The 17,616-nt window shown below is 41.7% G+C and overlaps 1 protein-coding gene across 1 annotated transcript in view; it reads right to left on the bottom strand.

The window, feature by feature from the left end:
- Positions 1-16,483, bottom strand: part of ADAMTS5 (ADAM metallopeptidase with thrombospondin type 1 motif 5) — a 40,259-nt gene extending 23,776 nt beyond the window's left edge. Inside the window, exons 1-2 of the mRNA XM_080919442.1 lie at positions 14,484-16,483; positions 3,788-3,920 (exon numbers count right to left, since the gene is read on the bottom strand). Of these exons, the coding sequence (XP_080775568.1) occupies positions 3,788-3,920; positions 14,484-15,584 (1,234 nt within the window). The 5' untranslated portion in view covers positions 15,585-16,483. The remainder of the gene's footprint in view (positions 1-3,787; positions 3,921-14,483) is intronic.
- Positions 16,484-17,616: the final 1,133 nt, after the last annotated feature.

The following is a 17,616-nucleotide window of genomic DNA, read 5'->3' as shown; positions in this document are numbered from 1 at the left end:
AGAAATTCACTTAGCACATTTTATAATTAACTACTATAACACAAACCTTTTGAGTGCTGGGAAATTATGGATTTCATTAATCTGAATAAAATCCTATTGTTCCCCTTAGTATATTAGAAGCTGGCTCTACATCAATAAAATGGTTGTTTTTAATGAGCATGTGTGCAACAGGTGAAATATTTATTATTACAAGTCTATAATAAAAGTTTGACAAGTTAAAAAATATAAACTTAGAATGTAAACTTACATCAACTTGAAAACTTTCTGCTGTTCTCCTTTGGGGTTGTAAAATAGCTGTAAACACATTCCTGCCTCCGCCCAAAGCACTTGGATGGTTTGAAGCAACATTTTGAAATGTTCTTGCAATTGAGTCAGTGTTCACTGTGCATAGTCTAGCAAGCAGAAGGCAAGTTGTAACTGCCTATGGGTACAGTCTATACTGAGGTGCATTGCTTTTGCAGGAGTCTGCTTGTATTGGCATTAGGTGGCTACCTACCCCTACTGTCAGCATTTCACATTTCAATGTTCATTTGATTTCAAGTTAGAATGGATTATCAGAATGACAGAAGAGCTCCAGTTAACACATGAGGCACATAAGAGGAACCCTTTAAAACTGGTAATCTAATCCATGCCATCCCACAGCCTACAATTTAACACCCCCTCTCTCTCCCTCCCTCCCTGGCTCCACTCTCTTTCCCTCCCATTCTCACTCCTTCCTACTCCTACTCCCCTCTTTCTTTCTTTCTTTCTTTCTTTCTTTCTTTCTTTCTTTCTTTCTTTCTTTCTTTCTTTCTTTCTTTCTTTCTTTCTTCCTACCTTCCTTCCTTTTCTTTTCCCTCTCCCACTCTTCCTCTTTCTTTCTTCCTTCTCTCTCTCTCTCTCTCTCTCTCTCTCTCTCTCTCTCTCTCTCTCTCTCTCTCTCTCTCCATTCTTTCTCTCTTGCAGACAGAGTCTCACTATGTAGCACAGGCTAGCATGAAACTCATGGTCCTTAGCTATCGGCCTGCCTAGTCCTACCATTTCCACTGTTCCATCATCCCCAACTTTGCTTTAGTTTGTCATATGCGTTAATTTTCAATGTAAGAGTCTTTCAACCTGGAGAATAAGGAGTATGGGGGAGGATGTTTGTTTTCTTTTTTAATAATACAAACTTTACCCTGTATTTAAAGCCACTATATATAGCAAAAGGAAGCTTTGGACACTCCATGAGACCCTGTTTCAGTTAATAGAAGTTATCCCTAATCAAATATATTTACTTCTTATAAAAAAAGTAGGCAATTTTGATTGAGTCCTGAATAATATCTATCAGCTTGTGTTTTGAGTGCAGTAATAACTTGACAGTATGTGTTTGGAATAAATGAAACATCCCATTTTGGAATGAGACTCAAGAAGATACTAAATACTCAAAAGCCAAAGCTTCAAAATATTTTTATAACCATATAGATTGTACATGTAATTTACAAATCTAAAAAATGTAGTAAATACATAATAAAAGAGAAAGAAGGAAATCCAATAAAAATAAAATAGAAATAAAATTCAATGCATGCTTAGCTTAGATTGAACTGATATCTCATGTAACAGGAAAAATAAGGACTTTGAGCAGATGAGTGAGTTAAGGTCAAGATATTTGAGAGACAAGACTCTGATGATCCAGACCAAAAAAATAAATCTTAGGTATGATTATCTTTAGTAAAAAAAATTATATAATATATTCATAATACTTAGGCAAAATTAAAATAAAATAAGAAAGCATTTAAAATGAGGTTAATAAAAGTTTTGGGTTTTTTTTTTTTTTTTTTAGTTTACAAAAAAGGAATCAAGTCCATTTTATCTTTGTTCTTTTATCTTTGGCCTTTAAGTGTCACTTTAGGCCATTTGCAATACAGAGAAGAAAGTTAAATGCAAGGTATTTGACTGGAAATAAATCATAGAAGGTTATCTAATCAAGTGAAGAGAGATAATTTAACCAAGAAATCCAAGAAGACACCAGGATGTATTACTATACAGAGACCCTGGTTTGACTCTGCATATAAGAGTTGACTATTCTTCCATGTTATTCTTCTGTCTAATTATGTCCAGTTGCCTCATCTTGGGTATTAGTGTCTGGCTCTGTACTTCTCGCTGCATCATAAGCCTGTGCAACACAGAGTCCATGTTGAAAATCAAGGAGGACTGGGAAAGTCACCTTGCTAGATTTAGACACTCCAGCCCAGGTGTTGTGACATGAGTGTAGAGTTCAGCTTTTCTTTTGTTGGGAAACCTGCCAATGCAGTCACTATAGGTAAAGATCACCACAGGAGAGGAGGTCAGGAGGAAGCAGTAGCCTGAATGTGTGAATCACAGCAGCTTGTCATGTTGCCTACTATATAAGGACAATGGAGATGATCAAGATGGGCAAAATTCCACAGGGAACTGACAGGGACTCAGCACCTTGGCTTAAGTAAAAGATGCTCCAAAATGTTTGAAACTGAATTAGCATTAACGATGCTGTCGAATGGTCATTTATACAATGGTTTTATGCTTGATTCAAAGACAAATATCAGTACAATAATGTCCAGATTAATACTTGAAATAATAGTTGGAACACAACTACCTAATTTCATTCATCGCTACCATATTTGGATTTACAAAACTGTCTCTTTAACCAGAAGTTTTTCTGCTCCTTCAAGTAATATGATTACAAATTGGACCCTTGTAAAAATATACAGGCTACTAGAAATGTGAGGTCGACATTTTAATTTCCATTTAATAGTTAAAGTTGTAGCTTTAACAAGCTAGACTTTTAAATAAAAAATGTAAAAAAAACATCTAAATTTAGTAATGATTGAATGGCCATGTGCCAGAAATGAAGACTCAAAGAGGTCATGCAAAAATTAAGAAAGGGAATGAAATATTAAAATATCAAAATACGTGGGTGTGAATGTAAGTGATATTCACTGAGTACACTTCACTCAATCTGGCTTCTAATCCAATTCCATGAAAAAGAATTATATATATAATTCATAAGGGTAGATGGTGCCTCACAGGGTTTCCTAATAGAATGATTTTCCATAGAAAATGTTTCAAGTAAGATGCGAACTTGCATGTGTTGTGTCCTAAGAATTAAATAAGGTTTTTTCCCATTGACCAGTCTTGTAGGTCATTGGTTAGGAGCCCCCTCTCCTTATCTTAGAGACTAAGTTTAACTGTTTACCTCGGTCCCTAAGTCATAGTTGTAGGACTTTAAAGTCTTTGATTAATTGAATATGTGACATTATAAAGTAAACTCTGTGGATAGTCAGCTTGATTCCATCTGCCTCACTACTGGGAAGGAGGCCGGGATATTTACCATGAGCTACTGATTCTCTCTGACAGGAGCCTACTATTACCACTCAGGATAGAACAAAACATGTTAAGTTCCTGTGAAAACTGATTATCCCCCAATGAGTCAACACTGTCATGAATAACTTCCAAAAGGAACGCCTCTGCATCCCATGGGCGATTGTGACAAATTCTGTCTAGCAGTCATGTAGGGATATGTAAAAAGGGAGAGAAAGAAAAGACAGTAGCAAATTTCCCCTTAACTTCTAAATGACACTGTCAAAAAAAGAAACGTCTACTCTGATGCTGACTTTGCCTTCCTTTTCCTGTGTCAGTTAACCCTGAAAGTTCAAATATAAACAAATATAATCCCCAATGGTACATCTGAACCAGAAGAAATCTGGAATTAATTGCCAAGTATTTTGGGTCCCGCTGCAGCTGTTACAAGTGTTTGATTTGGCGAGGGAAGAGAAAAGGCGTTGCATACCAATTTCATGAGCCACAGTGAAAGCCGCGTGGAGGCCATCATCTTCAATCACGGCACAGCTGCGCTCCGGAGAACATATGGTCCCAACGTCTGCCATTCCCAGGGTGTCACATGAATGATGTCCACATAAATCCTGCCCGGGAGAAAGAAAGAAATCATTAAAATCAATTTATATCCAGAGGGAGCTGCCATGGACGGTCACTTGCTCACCCCAAATGGCAAGACTGAGATATGTTTATGGTGTCACCTGCTCAGCCCTGGAAGCCTTCCAAAGACAAATTCAAAGAAGGAACTCTTCTGAGCTACTTTGTAACCCAGAAGCACAGAGGGATAAAGACATTCAGTGACATTTTAAAAGAAGCCACGATTACAGCCTGATCAGTACAATCCAAGCTCTAGAGCCCGAACAAAGCCACAATGCCTATACAAATGTCAAGGGTTACACGTGTTCACTATCAGAAAGCCTAATATTCTGAGCTAAATTTGGGATGAACTTCTTGGAAGGGAGGCCTAATAATTTGCTTTCTGTTGCATTCAAACTACAATCACATTTCATGATAGAACATACATTACGAAGACATTTGTGTTTATACATATATTTGTGTATATACATGTGTCAGGAATTTATACAAGAAACAGACTACACATGAATCTATGTGTAAATTTAGAAACTCAAACTTCTATATGTCTATTATTGCTTAAAATAATTTTTGAACTTTCAAATTGAATTGTAGTTTCATATGCCATGTCTTTAGAAATGGACATAGGGTCACCCATAGCTTTTTAATCATTTCACATTTATTTATTGGGTTACATCCTATGGGAATCAGATTTCCAATCACACCATATCACTTCTGGGAATCAAATTCAGTTTGTCAAAATTGTTGACAAGCGCTTTTACCCACCGAACAATTTTGATCATAGCTTTTAGTGAAGTTCATCTCAAAATGATCACACCTGAGAAAATATGTAATACAAATATGTTTTATGGGTAGATATAAGTGTATTAGTTTTATTATTGGGGAATTCCTGAGCTTTTAAGAGACTCTCAAATGTAATCATGATCACTTAAATAATATGAATGAAACATTAAAGAAATAAAGCTTTAAAAAAGACAACAGAAATTACAATTTTTGACATGTTCTGCTTGTGCTAATAACATTCTCTTCAAATGTTAATTTAGGTTTCAATAAACAGAAAACCTTCTTGTGCTTTCTTATGAATTCTATTAAAAATCAACACGTATGTTTACAACCAGAAGAGCTATGTGGCATTCCAAAGTAATATGTTGAGAACCAATGTTGCAATAAAATTTAAAATATTTGTTTGGTCTATGCAACGTGTATCTTACAGTAGAAACTTAACTAATATTTGCTTTACTGAGTTGCATGGTGAGATACAGTTAGACTCATGGGATGGTTCTCATTCGTCTATATTTTTCTGGAAGGTTGGTAGGACCTCCAAAGCCTCCAGGCACACAGATACAAGGTGGTATTCCTACGCATATAAAGTGTATAGACCCCCTGCCAACAGGTAGTCCTCATTCTTCTCTCTTTTGGTTGTAGAAGTTCAAGAAAGGTGAGCCAGACTTAAAATCTATCCCCAATTCTTTTGTCTTTAGTGATTTCAGGACCTTCTTTTGCTGTTTATATTGTGATTTCCAGCTATGCTGAGCCTTGGTGAATCAAGACCCAATACTAACAATAACCTCTTCAAATTTCTCTGCATATCACTGTGTCCCATGAGATCCCAAATCACTGCTGCTACAAACAAATGAACATCTTTAAATAAATGATTCTTGAATAGACTTTTGCATAATAATTACTGTTAGGGATAATAATATAATATAATATATTTTCATCCTCCTTTTCATCCTTTTTAGCAGTTTTAGGATGAGATACCAGGTAATGGTCGAATCCTTATACACAGTAGGTTATCGAAGAACTGACTTCCACTCCTATGTCACTCATCAGCTTGGAACTACTGGGAAAGAAAATGGCCTTCCTGTTCCCAATGACATTTGAACTAGATTCTCATTATCTCTGTTTACTGCTAATCAATTGCTCATTAGAGGCCATCAGCCCTCCTTGTTTTCCTTGAATTGGATTAAATGCATTTGGCCTTTTGCCATGGAAACTGTGCACGTGACTGAACTGTGAACAAAAGCACTTGTTACTCTGTCACTACACTGATTAAGCCCCTTGACTACATAGAAACACCATTTTAGCCCCACAGCCGTAATTATGAACTGGCAAATGTCCCATTCCTCTCATACAGTTTCAGATGTTTCTAGTGACGTTGTGGTTTGTTTTATCCTCAAGACGTACAATGAGCATGGCAGCATGGTAAGCCAATGTTCTTCTTAAGGTATAAGGGACAGATATCAAATTATTGATATATAGCATACTACATTTCTATATTTTCTGTTCACCTTCACAGCAGCAAGTTAGCCTTCAAGTGTATCTGGTTTTTAAAATTCAGAGGAGGGATTGGAATGCGGTGATGGGAATGATCACAATATATATATATATATATATATATATATATATATATATATATATATATATATATATATATATATAGTAGCACATGTGCATATAATCTAGCTTTGGAGATAGGAGACACTAAGGAAGGCAGTTCAACACCAATGAAAGGTAATTGAATTAAAAGTGCTAACCAATGATTTTCTTCTTGTTCTGTGTCCATCAGAATGAAAATTTTATATACATGTGTGTGTGAGTGTGTGTGTGTGTGTGTTTCTGGCAGTGGCTGGCTACCTGTGTAAAATCACTCTCTTGTTACCATTGGGTATTGAGAGATACAGTAGAAGACTAAGATAAAAACAAGGTCTGAAAAGTATGAGGAGAGTTAACTGTGGTCTCCTGGTATGGTATTGGCCAGGCTACAGAACAGAGACAGTGGATTTACTCTCAGTACCAAAGATTTCTATAAGGATGTCACTAGCCCTGTTACTGTCACAGAGACTATAAATATGAGAACGAGAAAGCTGTGACTCATCATGCCATTCAGACGTATACCATGGGCATATTTGTGGGGATGGAGAAGGGCCTAGCAGCCAGGGAAAACATGGTGCTGAGAACATTGGTGCTCAGAAGTGGGCTTTGAGAGTGCCAGTCATGAGTACCAGATGGGGAAAGGTGCCAGACATCAAGTGGACAGTGATATCCAAGCAAAAATAGTCACAGGATTGGAGAATTCCCAGTATTTATTGAGAGACTGTTCTCCCAGGCAGCAAAAATATGTTGCAGTAAGGAACTAGTGAGAAGACCAATTCCGATAAGGACAGATAGTATTCCAAGTAGCAGCGACTCAGAATGAAGAACACTTCATGTAATATTAGCTCCTGATAAGGGCAACTGTAGTGTGCAAGGCAAGGGTGTGTGAAACACCACAGCATTAGGAATGTCTACTCTTCTTTTCTCACAATTCCCCTGGAAAGAGACTGGTGATGGAGGAATTGATACTACACCTATGGCTTAGTCACAAGTATCACACACATTTGTAAAGTTACAGCTATACATACGGATTTGTCTTGTAGACTTTTGAACTCTCTGATTAGCATGTACTAACTGTACATATTAATGAATTCTGTGTGACAACCTCACACATGCATAGAGAAGGCATATATCAATCAAATTTCCTTATCTACCATCATACCACAACATGGATCTTATTCTTGATACATCTTTGTCTTGTATTGTTACTTACACACAATCTCTAATAACATTGTGCTTTGTACTTAAACAGAGATTATATTGACCTGGAGTGTTAAGCCAACCATACAGTGATCTATATTACATAGTCTCTAAGCAGGCATTTATACAACAAAATGATTCTGAACATAACAGCGCACAGTGGAATTAGCGGCTAAAAAGCCTAAGCATATTCATTTCTGTAACAATAACTGTGTGCTTACAACCAGCCACTTCTTATGAAAATTACTGCCATTGCAGTGAGAGGATCTAATACTGGCTCTTAAGAAACATGATAAAGTTTTCGTGAGTGAGCAAGACTTAAGTTTGTAGACGAAGCAAACAGACATGCTGTGATGAACAGATTGTGATTATGGAGAGGGGTAAATGGACCCTCCTTCAGGGAATCAGTAAAGGTTTTCACAGGATTAGAAACACCCACACTAGTATGATATTCTTGGAGAAGTGGCATCCTAATGAGGCAGGACTCAGAAGTGTTAGCTCTGACTTGGGAAGGACATGACATGGCATTTTCTGTGACTACAGAAAGTTTGGGGTAGACTAACAGGGCATCTGGAACAACAGTCTGAAGCCATAATTATAAGAGCAAAAAGTGACTCTTATAAACTTTAGGTAAAAATGAGGGAACATGGGGGAATAAAGGACTGAACAAATTATGGACTGAGGGGAACAGACACTTGGGACCATTCCTTCTTGACGACTGGAACTATGTCACTAAAGGGATTGCTTGTGAGATTTCAACTCTAGTTGTAAGTTATGCTTTTCAAACAATTAACAAACATTAAAGCAAAAGCTCTGCCTCATTCATGCTAGGACACTGTCCAGCTTTACCTGTTCTGGTATTGATCAGAAACTTTCTGATATCTAAATGTCTTTATATGAACTCTCAAGAAAAACAAGAAAATGGATGTAAGACAGATGGAACATTTCTCAAATAGTGAGCTTTGGACCGCCAAGTCACAGACACATACATGTGTGCACCCCAACACACATATGAACAACATTTAAGTGTTTAAGTCCTGCTGACTACCCTCTATGTCTGCTGCTTGTCACGATCTCTTTCCACCTGGACTACCACATGAGATTTCCCAATGATCCCTTTGCCATCAGAAAATTTCAGATCTACATGCGGCAATCAGTTAGTTTCTTAGAGTATGAATCTTCTAAGGGATCTTTATTTCTTTATAATGGTCATAGCTTGGCAGTCCACACTCTGTACAATGTAGCCAAACGTTCTTCATGCCCCAGTGTCCCATCTTTGCAACCATTTCCTGTATAGAACACTTATATTTTGTTCATTAAAAATAAGCTGAAATATTCATTTCACTAGAAAAGATTAATGTCACTCACATGTGTTTTCCTCAATCCATTCTTGACCCATGCCTTTCAATTCCTAATGCCACTGTGCACACAAGAGGCATTCAGACCCTTGGGACACACACAGTGCTCCTTTTTGAACAACCCTCTCATCTGTAAACTTCCCTAAAGTTCTTTTCATTGGTTCCCTCTCTCATTTGTTTCCAACACAGAATGTTGTAGCCCGATGCTATGTCTTGACTGTGTTAACCTTACATTGCTCAAGCTAATCTCCAATAGTCCATAGAGAAATTATCTATAAAAAAGAATACACCTTTAAAAGTATGAAATTCAGTTCAGATAAGATGAGGCATTTTAGGACATATTTACTCATTTTTTTCCCATTTCTGTCAGTTTCTTCTTCCCCTGCCCAATACCCTCTTTTTGGACAGACAGAAAGAGTGAAGAAAGAACACATAAACACACAGCAAGAGGACAGACTCCTAACCAGGAAGAGATATATCCTCAGAAGTTACACCAGGTTGATCTTTAATCTTATACTTTCCAGTTTCCAGAACTGAGTGAGAATTCCTCTGTTTTAGACATGCTCCTCCAATGCTAATATATTGTTGTAACACTACCCAACCAAGTAATATGGCTGTTATTTCTTTCTTTCCTTAAACAGTAATCATTCAACCTTTCTGCTCTGTCTTATAGCACCTCCACACACCACACCTATTTTTCACACTACCTCTAGCCATAGTACATGGCTTTGGGTGTGTCTGCCATATGTCCTCTATATGGATCTTGCTAACATTGTTTTCTGTAAAACTGGAGTCTACAACCTCTGCTCTGCCCGGGATAACCAAATCTTCTAAAAGTTACAATGATATACCCACTCAATATCAATGTTGCATATTTTCTGGACTAGAATTTTTTAAAGGTGACTTTTTAACACTCCCTCTTGCTTTAAAGATAATTGTTGATCATTAATTTAAAGATAATTGTTGAATATTTGAATGAATTAATCACATTATGTTTGGAAGACAACTGGCAGGGCTATGTCCTCAAATTATCTGTTTATTTTATTACTTCAAATATATGTTTCTACCCACAAAACAAAGCAACATTAAATGAAGGTTGCTGATTCCTCAGTTGATTAAGGATAAGACGATTCTTACTATGGATACTACTTAAGAAATGTTCAATAATAGTTGAATCCAAATGAAATCAACCTATTCTTTTATAAAACAGTACAATTATACATTAACACTGAGGACTGATAAAGCAACCTAGGAAGAATCTGCAGGTTTCTTCTGTTCCCTGTCACAGACTTTGTTTATCCTTGCTGAGAGTTTTGTTATTTTTCTTGATGTAAGGATGATTAATTTATGCATCGCTTCCACCTGCTGGTAGTAAGCCTATTGATGACAACCAAGTGTTTCCCTTCTTATTGCATTCCATCTTGATGCCTTCATCTACCCACTCCACAGAAGGGGTACACATGCAAGGTGACTTCTCTGACACAAGGTACCCCTTGTCTTGTTGTAGAGTGTTGTTCTATGGATCAAAGTTTGTCGGAATATTTCTCACACATTTTTCATACATGATCATGTAGACTTGTCTAGTCTGTGGTCCTTCTTCACATTTCTGGATTAACCTCTTTCAAGGTTGATCTGCAGCTGTGAATCTTCAACAATGGTTACTGTACTCGTGAAGTGAAGTAGATTTGAATCCAAATACGTGACTGCATTAGCTGGTTCAGTGAACAACCCAAAGGCAGAGAGTGCAATCCCCTCCATTTTCTAAGGTTTTTGACTCCTAGTGTCCCTTTTGTACCAAACCTAAAAGATAACTAAAGTTAAGTGTCTGCCTCCTGAATCAGGCATCCTAAGACAGACATGGAAGAAGAGAGTCTAGGCAGAGCATGATGGCTCATTAAAGCATCTTTTAGTAGTCAATGCAAATTAAAGGACCTTTTATTCAGTAGGCTCTCGGCTGGCTCATAGTCACCCCAATGTTTTCAGTCTAGGCAGTAGTGAAGAATCCATTGTTGTTGGTCAGATGTAGGGGAAGGGATGTAAAAGAATTTCTGATTTTGACATCAACCAAGAAGATTTTTTTTCTAAAGAGGAGTAAATGTTTTTGGAAAATAAGCTTAGGACTGTCTTTGAAAACATATTTTACAATAAGGGAGAGAGTCTGAATGAGGAGTGGACTGTGAGAAGCAATGAGTCAACCCCTAGGGACTAGATTTCTAATGTCTGGTGGGAGATAGAGTGTGAATTTCAGCAGCCATGTCGTTCACAATAGAAGTGGCTTTGTGCTAGAAAAATGATATGTGCTGTTTCTATAATTAGAACATTGTTGAGGGCCAGTGCCCAGCCTGAGAGCTAAGTATGCTAGCTCGATTGCTGAAATATGGACATTCTTCTGCTGACTCCTAGACACAATGTTCGAGGTGTCACTGGCTAGTAAACAGGGGAGGAAAGCACTTCCTCACACATTTGCTTCACGCCTGAAAAGCAAGCAATTCAGCAGAAGACATCTGGACGCAAAATTTGAACAGAACTCAGAGCCCATCAAAACAGGGATTTGATGGTTGAGCGTCTGGTTGCTAAGCAACACACATCTTACATTCAAAACAGAGTTGTAAAAATGGACTGCCGGTGCCAACTCTGGGTATTTTTCATTGAAAAGAAATAACTATGAAAGTTATTTCTTTCATATGGCCAGCCTGAAAATACCTGACTTGCATGGACAGACAAGTTCTGGTCTTCTCTCGTCTAGACTTTTTGGTTTCCATTTTTTGAAACATTAGGTAGAGATTAACTGCACATCAGAATACTTTCAGATGGGCATTGCCCAGTATAAAATACTTACACAAGCTACCTGATAGTTCTCTTTTAAATTAGAATTATGCATTCATATTATAAATGTTCTTCAAAGACTCATATATTTTTGTGGAGTCATATGAAGTTACTAAAGATCAACCACAATCCAAATGGTATTTGCTTTGTAAGTATGCTTCTGCCTGGCAAGGAGGAAAAGGAGGATTAAAGTAAAATATTCTTCATGTGCAAACCAGCTTGGACATTTTGTGGCAATTCTTAGTAAAGTTAAGTTACGGATGGCAAGATGGCTGTCTCAGAGGGTAAGGGCACTTGTCACAGAGCTTGATAACCTGAGTTTGATTCTTGGGACCCAATTAGAGGGAAAAAAAGTCAGTTCCCAAAGGTTATCCTTTTTGACTCATGCTTGCAAGCTTTGGCATTTGTCCTCATCATTAATAGAATATTATTAAGATTTTTTTAATTAAAAAATAAGTAGAGTATGAATTTACTTCCATCTTGCTTTTGTGTAGTTAAAATGTAGTGATGCAGTTCCCAGACTGGGAAACAATGATTGTCAAGTACCCACGTACAAAACCTTCTCAGCAAAAGCAATAGACACCATTAGAATCATGAATTGTTTTCCTTTTAGCTCACAAATAATTGGGAAAAATATGTGGAAAGGAGCAAGTGGTGAGAGGCCTTCCAGTTAATTTTAGAATTATGCACTAAAATTTTGAATTAAACTGAAATAAAGTCATTACTATGGCTGGCAGTGTACTGCCTTTTGGTGTGGTCTGTCTACAAAAGTATTTTTTCCTCTTTCTTTAGGGAACCTCCTTCTACAAACTCTCCCAAGCCTTCTTCTTGGCAGGCAGTCATTATATAGCAACACAAGGAAATCCAGACGTGGAAAGTTGCTGATGAAAAAAAAAACTTGGAAATCAAATGAGAAAATCCTAGTTCTGCAAAAGAACTTCACAGGGCAGCCCACACAATGGCTGTGGCACCATTTCAAAAACTAATGCTGTGTAGAGGGATTAAAGAATGGCTTCTAGAACATCTCTTAATGGAGATGGAAGCTTTTCCATTGCACACCAGGCTGTGATGCCTACTTCTCCCTGGATACTGCTTTTGGTGTCTTTGTTTGTTTGTGGGTTACAATTATGTCCACCTCAGGAATAACAAATGTTTCTCTCGCTTTTATCAACACTTTTCCCTTTATAACCATGGGCTCCTTAGTAATAGTAGAACAACTAGGTAGGCAACCTTTAGGACCTGGAAACCCCCACAGTGTGCCATTGAATTATCTATCCTTTCTCTTTGGTTAGTTTGTAAAAAGAGTTTGCTGTTCCTTAAGTTACACTGGAAGGATTTCATACACCTAGAATGATCCTTAAACATCAGTCCCTCACGGGCATCGAAAAGGCACATGCCAGGCAAAGAATTTGAATTTGACAAAAAGCCAAGCTTATATGGGATTTAGAACACATCGAAATGCTAAGAACAATGCTAATGTCCATAAGATGGACACCTGAATGCTCAACCAGAATGAGGGATATATGCCAAGGGGAACTGAGGAAAGGAGTTGGGGACAAGACAATGACAGCCAGGCATGCTGTCTTCTAGGTATGCCATGCAGAGCCATCCAGTTATGCAGACAGTGAAACTATGATCATCTATAGAATACACACACATACACACACACACACACACACAGAGAGAGAGAGAGAGAGAGAGAGAGAGAGAGAGAGAGAGAGAGAAGAAGAAGAAGAAGAAGAAGAAGAAGAAGAAGAAGAAGAAGAAGAAGAAGAAGAAGAAGAAGGGGGCTGATGGGGAAGAAGAAATTCAACAGAGATGGGAGAGGATTGACAAGAGTGATAATGGAGGCCCAACTTTCTGAACACTCGGGTTCACAACTACCAGCAGCACGTTTTATTTCTGAAATGTCATGCTAACATGGTGGTCTGGTAACTGTGTAAATAGATTTGTTGCTCCCAGAATGTCTGGGCTTATAATGATCCATCTCTTTCCTTCTTTGTAACCATCATCCTTAACGTGGGGAAGTCCTTGGAAAACATTCTTCCCCACATCCTGAAGCTCTGCCCAGAACTTCAGAAACACATTCATCCAAACCCCAAACCTTCCAACTGGATTTGACCCTTGTTTGGCAACTGGACTGGAGGGTGGTACTTCTGAGGTGCTGGTAGAGGGCCTGGGGAGGGGGGGTTGTCCTCACTGCTGATTGGACTTCTGTATCCCTCTGGCCCATCCCACATTCCTTCCTTCTCAGGGACTCAGATTCCAAGGTGAATATGTCAGAAGCCTATTAGGAAGCCACATAGAAAAGGAGTCCTTTGGAAAAAGGCTAGTGTTGCAGACGAGTTCGTTTAAGGACAGTTACAAGGGAGACCATCAATCAGATAAAAGCCACTGCCAACTTTCAAGTCCTTCCCATAAAGTCGGACAAAGTACTACTTTCGTCTTCACTGGGAAGAAGAAAACACCCAGTGTCAGAGGCAGTCTTTTGCCATTTAATTATACTCCTTCCCCCCAAGCATGAGCATATCTCCTTATCACGAGCATACCCCACTCCGTCCTGTCTGACTGGCATCTAGCCTTAGTGAATGCTGATCTTCTAAGCAGGTCCCCTCACTTAAAGCAGGGATTACTGCAGAGGCTTGAGTGAAGCTGGAGGCTGAGTGGCTTGCAAGATGCCTTTCAGCAAATCTCTGCTTAGTGGCAAGTTGTTTATGGGAGAAGCAGAGCCACCAGCAGGACCCGCCCTTCCACCTGTGCGTCCCAGAGCTGGGCACACCCACCTGCTGCACCTACCTCTCGGGTGAACAAAATGGCTGCATCGTAGTGCTCCTCGTGGTCATCACCTAGCTGGTTGTGCTGGTGCTGCCATTTGCAAAAGTTCTTGAGGGTCGTGGCCGCATTCTTGCTCACCTCCAGACTCTTGTCCTTGTCGGTCAGCACCACCACCTTCACCACGGCTAGGCGGATGTGGTTCTCGATGCTTGCATGACTGTACAGACGGTTGGCGATGGAGACCAGGGTCAGCAGGTAATGCTGAAGGCCCCGCCCATACATCTTGGCCATGGACAAGTCAGCCACCAAGAGGAGCTCCACCTGGCGGGCCCTGGAGATGGACCGGCGCCTCCGCCTCCACCACGTCTGATGTCCCGCGTTCCCAGCTGAGGAGAAAGTTGAGTGGTCCAGCAGCTGCGGGGCCAGCTCTGAGCGTCGCCTAGAATTACTGCGCACCGAGGGGCTCTCCTGGGGCCCGGAAGGGGACGCTGGAGTCTCGCAACTGGCGCGTGGCGGCAGGGCCTCGAAGCTGAAGCCCTCCCGGGTATAGACATGCAGGATGCGTGTAGACCCATCCCCGTAAACTCGATCGTACTCTGTCCTGGACCCACGTAGGAGCGGCTTCAGAGTGTAGCGCGCGTGCTTGACTGCGAAGAAGCCATCCAGACCCCCGCAGAGGTCAAAGACGGCTAGGGATCGAGGGCTGCCGTCCACAGTGCCTCTGTAGAAGCAGTGACCCCGGTGGCCAGAGGATGCGCTCAGCCCTCCTGCAGTAACGATGCCACCAGTAGCACCCACAGTGTCATCCCTCTCCAGGTCCAGCAGGAACCTCCGGCCGCCCGCGTAGACAAGGTAGCCCACTTTGCCACCGCCAGAATAGAGCTGGTCTATATTCTGCACCAGCCCGCTGCTCCTGCGAGGCCAGGCCAAGGGTTGCGGATGGCCCCGCTCCTGTGTTTCCTCCCAATGCTGCTGGTCGTGCTGAATGGCCGCGGCAGCCGACTCGGGCTGCCCGGTTTTATCCTGGGCAGGTGCCGCGGCGGGGCCGTCAGCGGCCAGGGACAGGAAGGACGCGCACAGCAGCGGCAGGAGCAGCAGCAAGGACGCCCACTGGAGCCGCATAGTGCGCTGCCCGCCGGGAGGGGCTGCGCGACTGAGTCTAGCTGGATGTTTGCTATTTGCTATGGAAGTTTCAGGGGCGGGGGTGGGGGGCTCACCCTCCCACCCACCCACCCACACCTATACACTCTACACACTTGCGTGCGAGGTTGAGTCAAGTGTCCAGGAAAGGGTAGGGGAAACCCGCAGCAGAGCGCCAGCCTGTCCTGGCCGCAGTGCCAGCGTGCGAACTTTTCTTTGTTGGTTTGGAAAATGTTTGGAATTGAGGTCCAAGAAACGGAGGAAGAAAAAAAAAAATTAAAATTAAATAAAGAGTGGTGGTGGTGGTGGGAGCAAAAGCCAGGAGGTGGAGAGCTACCAAATGCAAAAAGAAAAGGAGAGAGGCCCAACGCAGACAAGATCTTTGCACAAACAGATCAAAACAAACGAGCAAAGAGAGTAAGGACCGAGACTGCGCTCCCGGCCCGCAACTGGTGCGCGTCGGCTCCCGCCCCCTCGAAGCCCGAGGCTGGCGGCCGCGGAGCTCCCGAGCCCCGATCCACTTCCTTTCTTATTCTCTGGGCTTCCTCGGCTCTGCTGGAACCCGAAGGCAGGGAGAAATGAGACGGGAGAAAAGAAAGAAAAGAAGGAAAGGAAACACCTAAAATGTTTAAAAATCAAAAGGCAGGAGGCGGCCTGCGGAGAGCCAGCGAGGCGGCGCGTCCCCGTCCCTTCCGTTGCCGCGTCCTCCCGCCCGGGATCATCCCCAGTCGGCGGCTGCTGCGGGCGCGGAGAGCGGCTCAGGCGCTGTGAAGATGCGAGGAGGTGGGACAATGAATTTATAGCGGCGTGCCATCCTGCAATGGCAATTTCAACAATTCGTCACTGCACGCTGCCTCTTAAAGGGAGAGCTTCCCCCACCACTCCCACCCTTCCTGGTCCGCGCCTAATCTGATGAGGGAGGGCACAGGGAAAGGAGGAGGGTGATCGAGGAAAGGGAGACCAGGAAAGAGGAAGGGACCAGAACCTAGCAAGGTGGAAGGATGGACAAAGGAGGGAGCAAGGGTGAGGGAGAGAGACTGAGAGAGAAAAAAGTATTTGGGCAGAAAACAAGAAAATTCACTTGGCCTCATTTAAAGCCACAGCAAACTCCGGCTCTGTGTGCTATTTCACAACCAGTCAGGGTTGGCTAACCTCGGCTTACCTCATCTCCTGAAGGGGTGTTTTGGAGTGTTTTTAAAGTCTCCCCCTGCCTCCTTCCCCTTGCTGTTCTTGCCCCATTTTGCAAGCTGGTGCGCTCTGGTAACTTGACTGGTCAGGGCAGTAGCCAGTGCACCCCCAAGTCCATGTCTCTGTTCCAAGGCTCTCCGCAGTCCGTCTCGGTAGCTGAATCCCAACCTTCTCATCTTGTAGCTTCTTCAGGCTCCAGCACTTGCTGACTCTGGGCTAGGGCTGACTAACTTCTCCCTGCTAGCAGCTGAGCAGCCGGGCAGCCACGGGTGCTTCCTGGCGCGTCTCTGGGCAAGCAGTGCTGCGGTGACCCCAACAGGGCCGGCGGCTGCGTCCTGGGAAGTCCTTGGCTGAGTGTTTAAATGGCGGTGCTCCTAGCTTTTTCCAGCGCATACTTGGTCAGTGCCCACAATCTGTCATTTATCCCAGCCACTGGAACTCTTTGAACTGTAGGATGCCAGGGTGGGAAAGAGTTAACTCTTCAGGGGAATTCCGCACCCCCACCCCAGACTTTTATACTGGTGTGCACACTCTCTCCCTTTCCCACTTAAAAGGTAATTAAAGGGCAAACACTCCTGGTTTACTAACTGCATCTCTCCTAAGTTAGCCACTCACTGTCAGTTCCCCACTCTTGCTTCCAGGATCATTTTCAAAAGCTCCTGTTGGGATGGAAGAATAAATCCTTCAGGGGAGGTGATTGGTGGTTATTAGTAGTCAAATGGCCCCTGCTACTCTCTTCCTCCACCTCTTGTGTCCCCTAATTATCAATTCTAAAAGGTGAAAGGACGACCCACTGACTTTCTCTTAGCAAGCTGATGGGTGGCAG

The sequence above is a fragment of the Micromys minutus genome (assembly GCF_963924665.1).
Source record: "Micromys minutus genome assembly, chromosome: 7".
NCBI lineage: Eukaryota > Metazoa > Chordata > Mammalia > Rodentia > Muridae > Micromys > Micromys minutus.
This window is presented reverse-complemented; position numbering and strand designations above follow the sequence as displayed.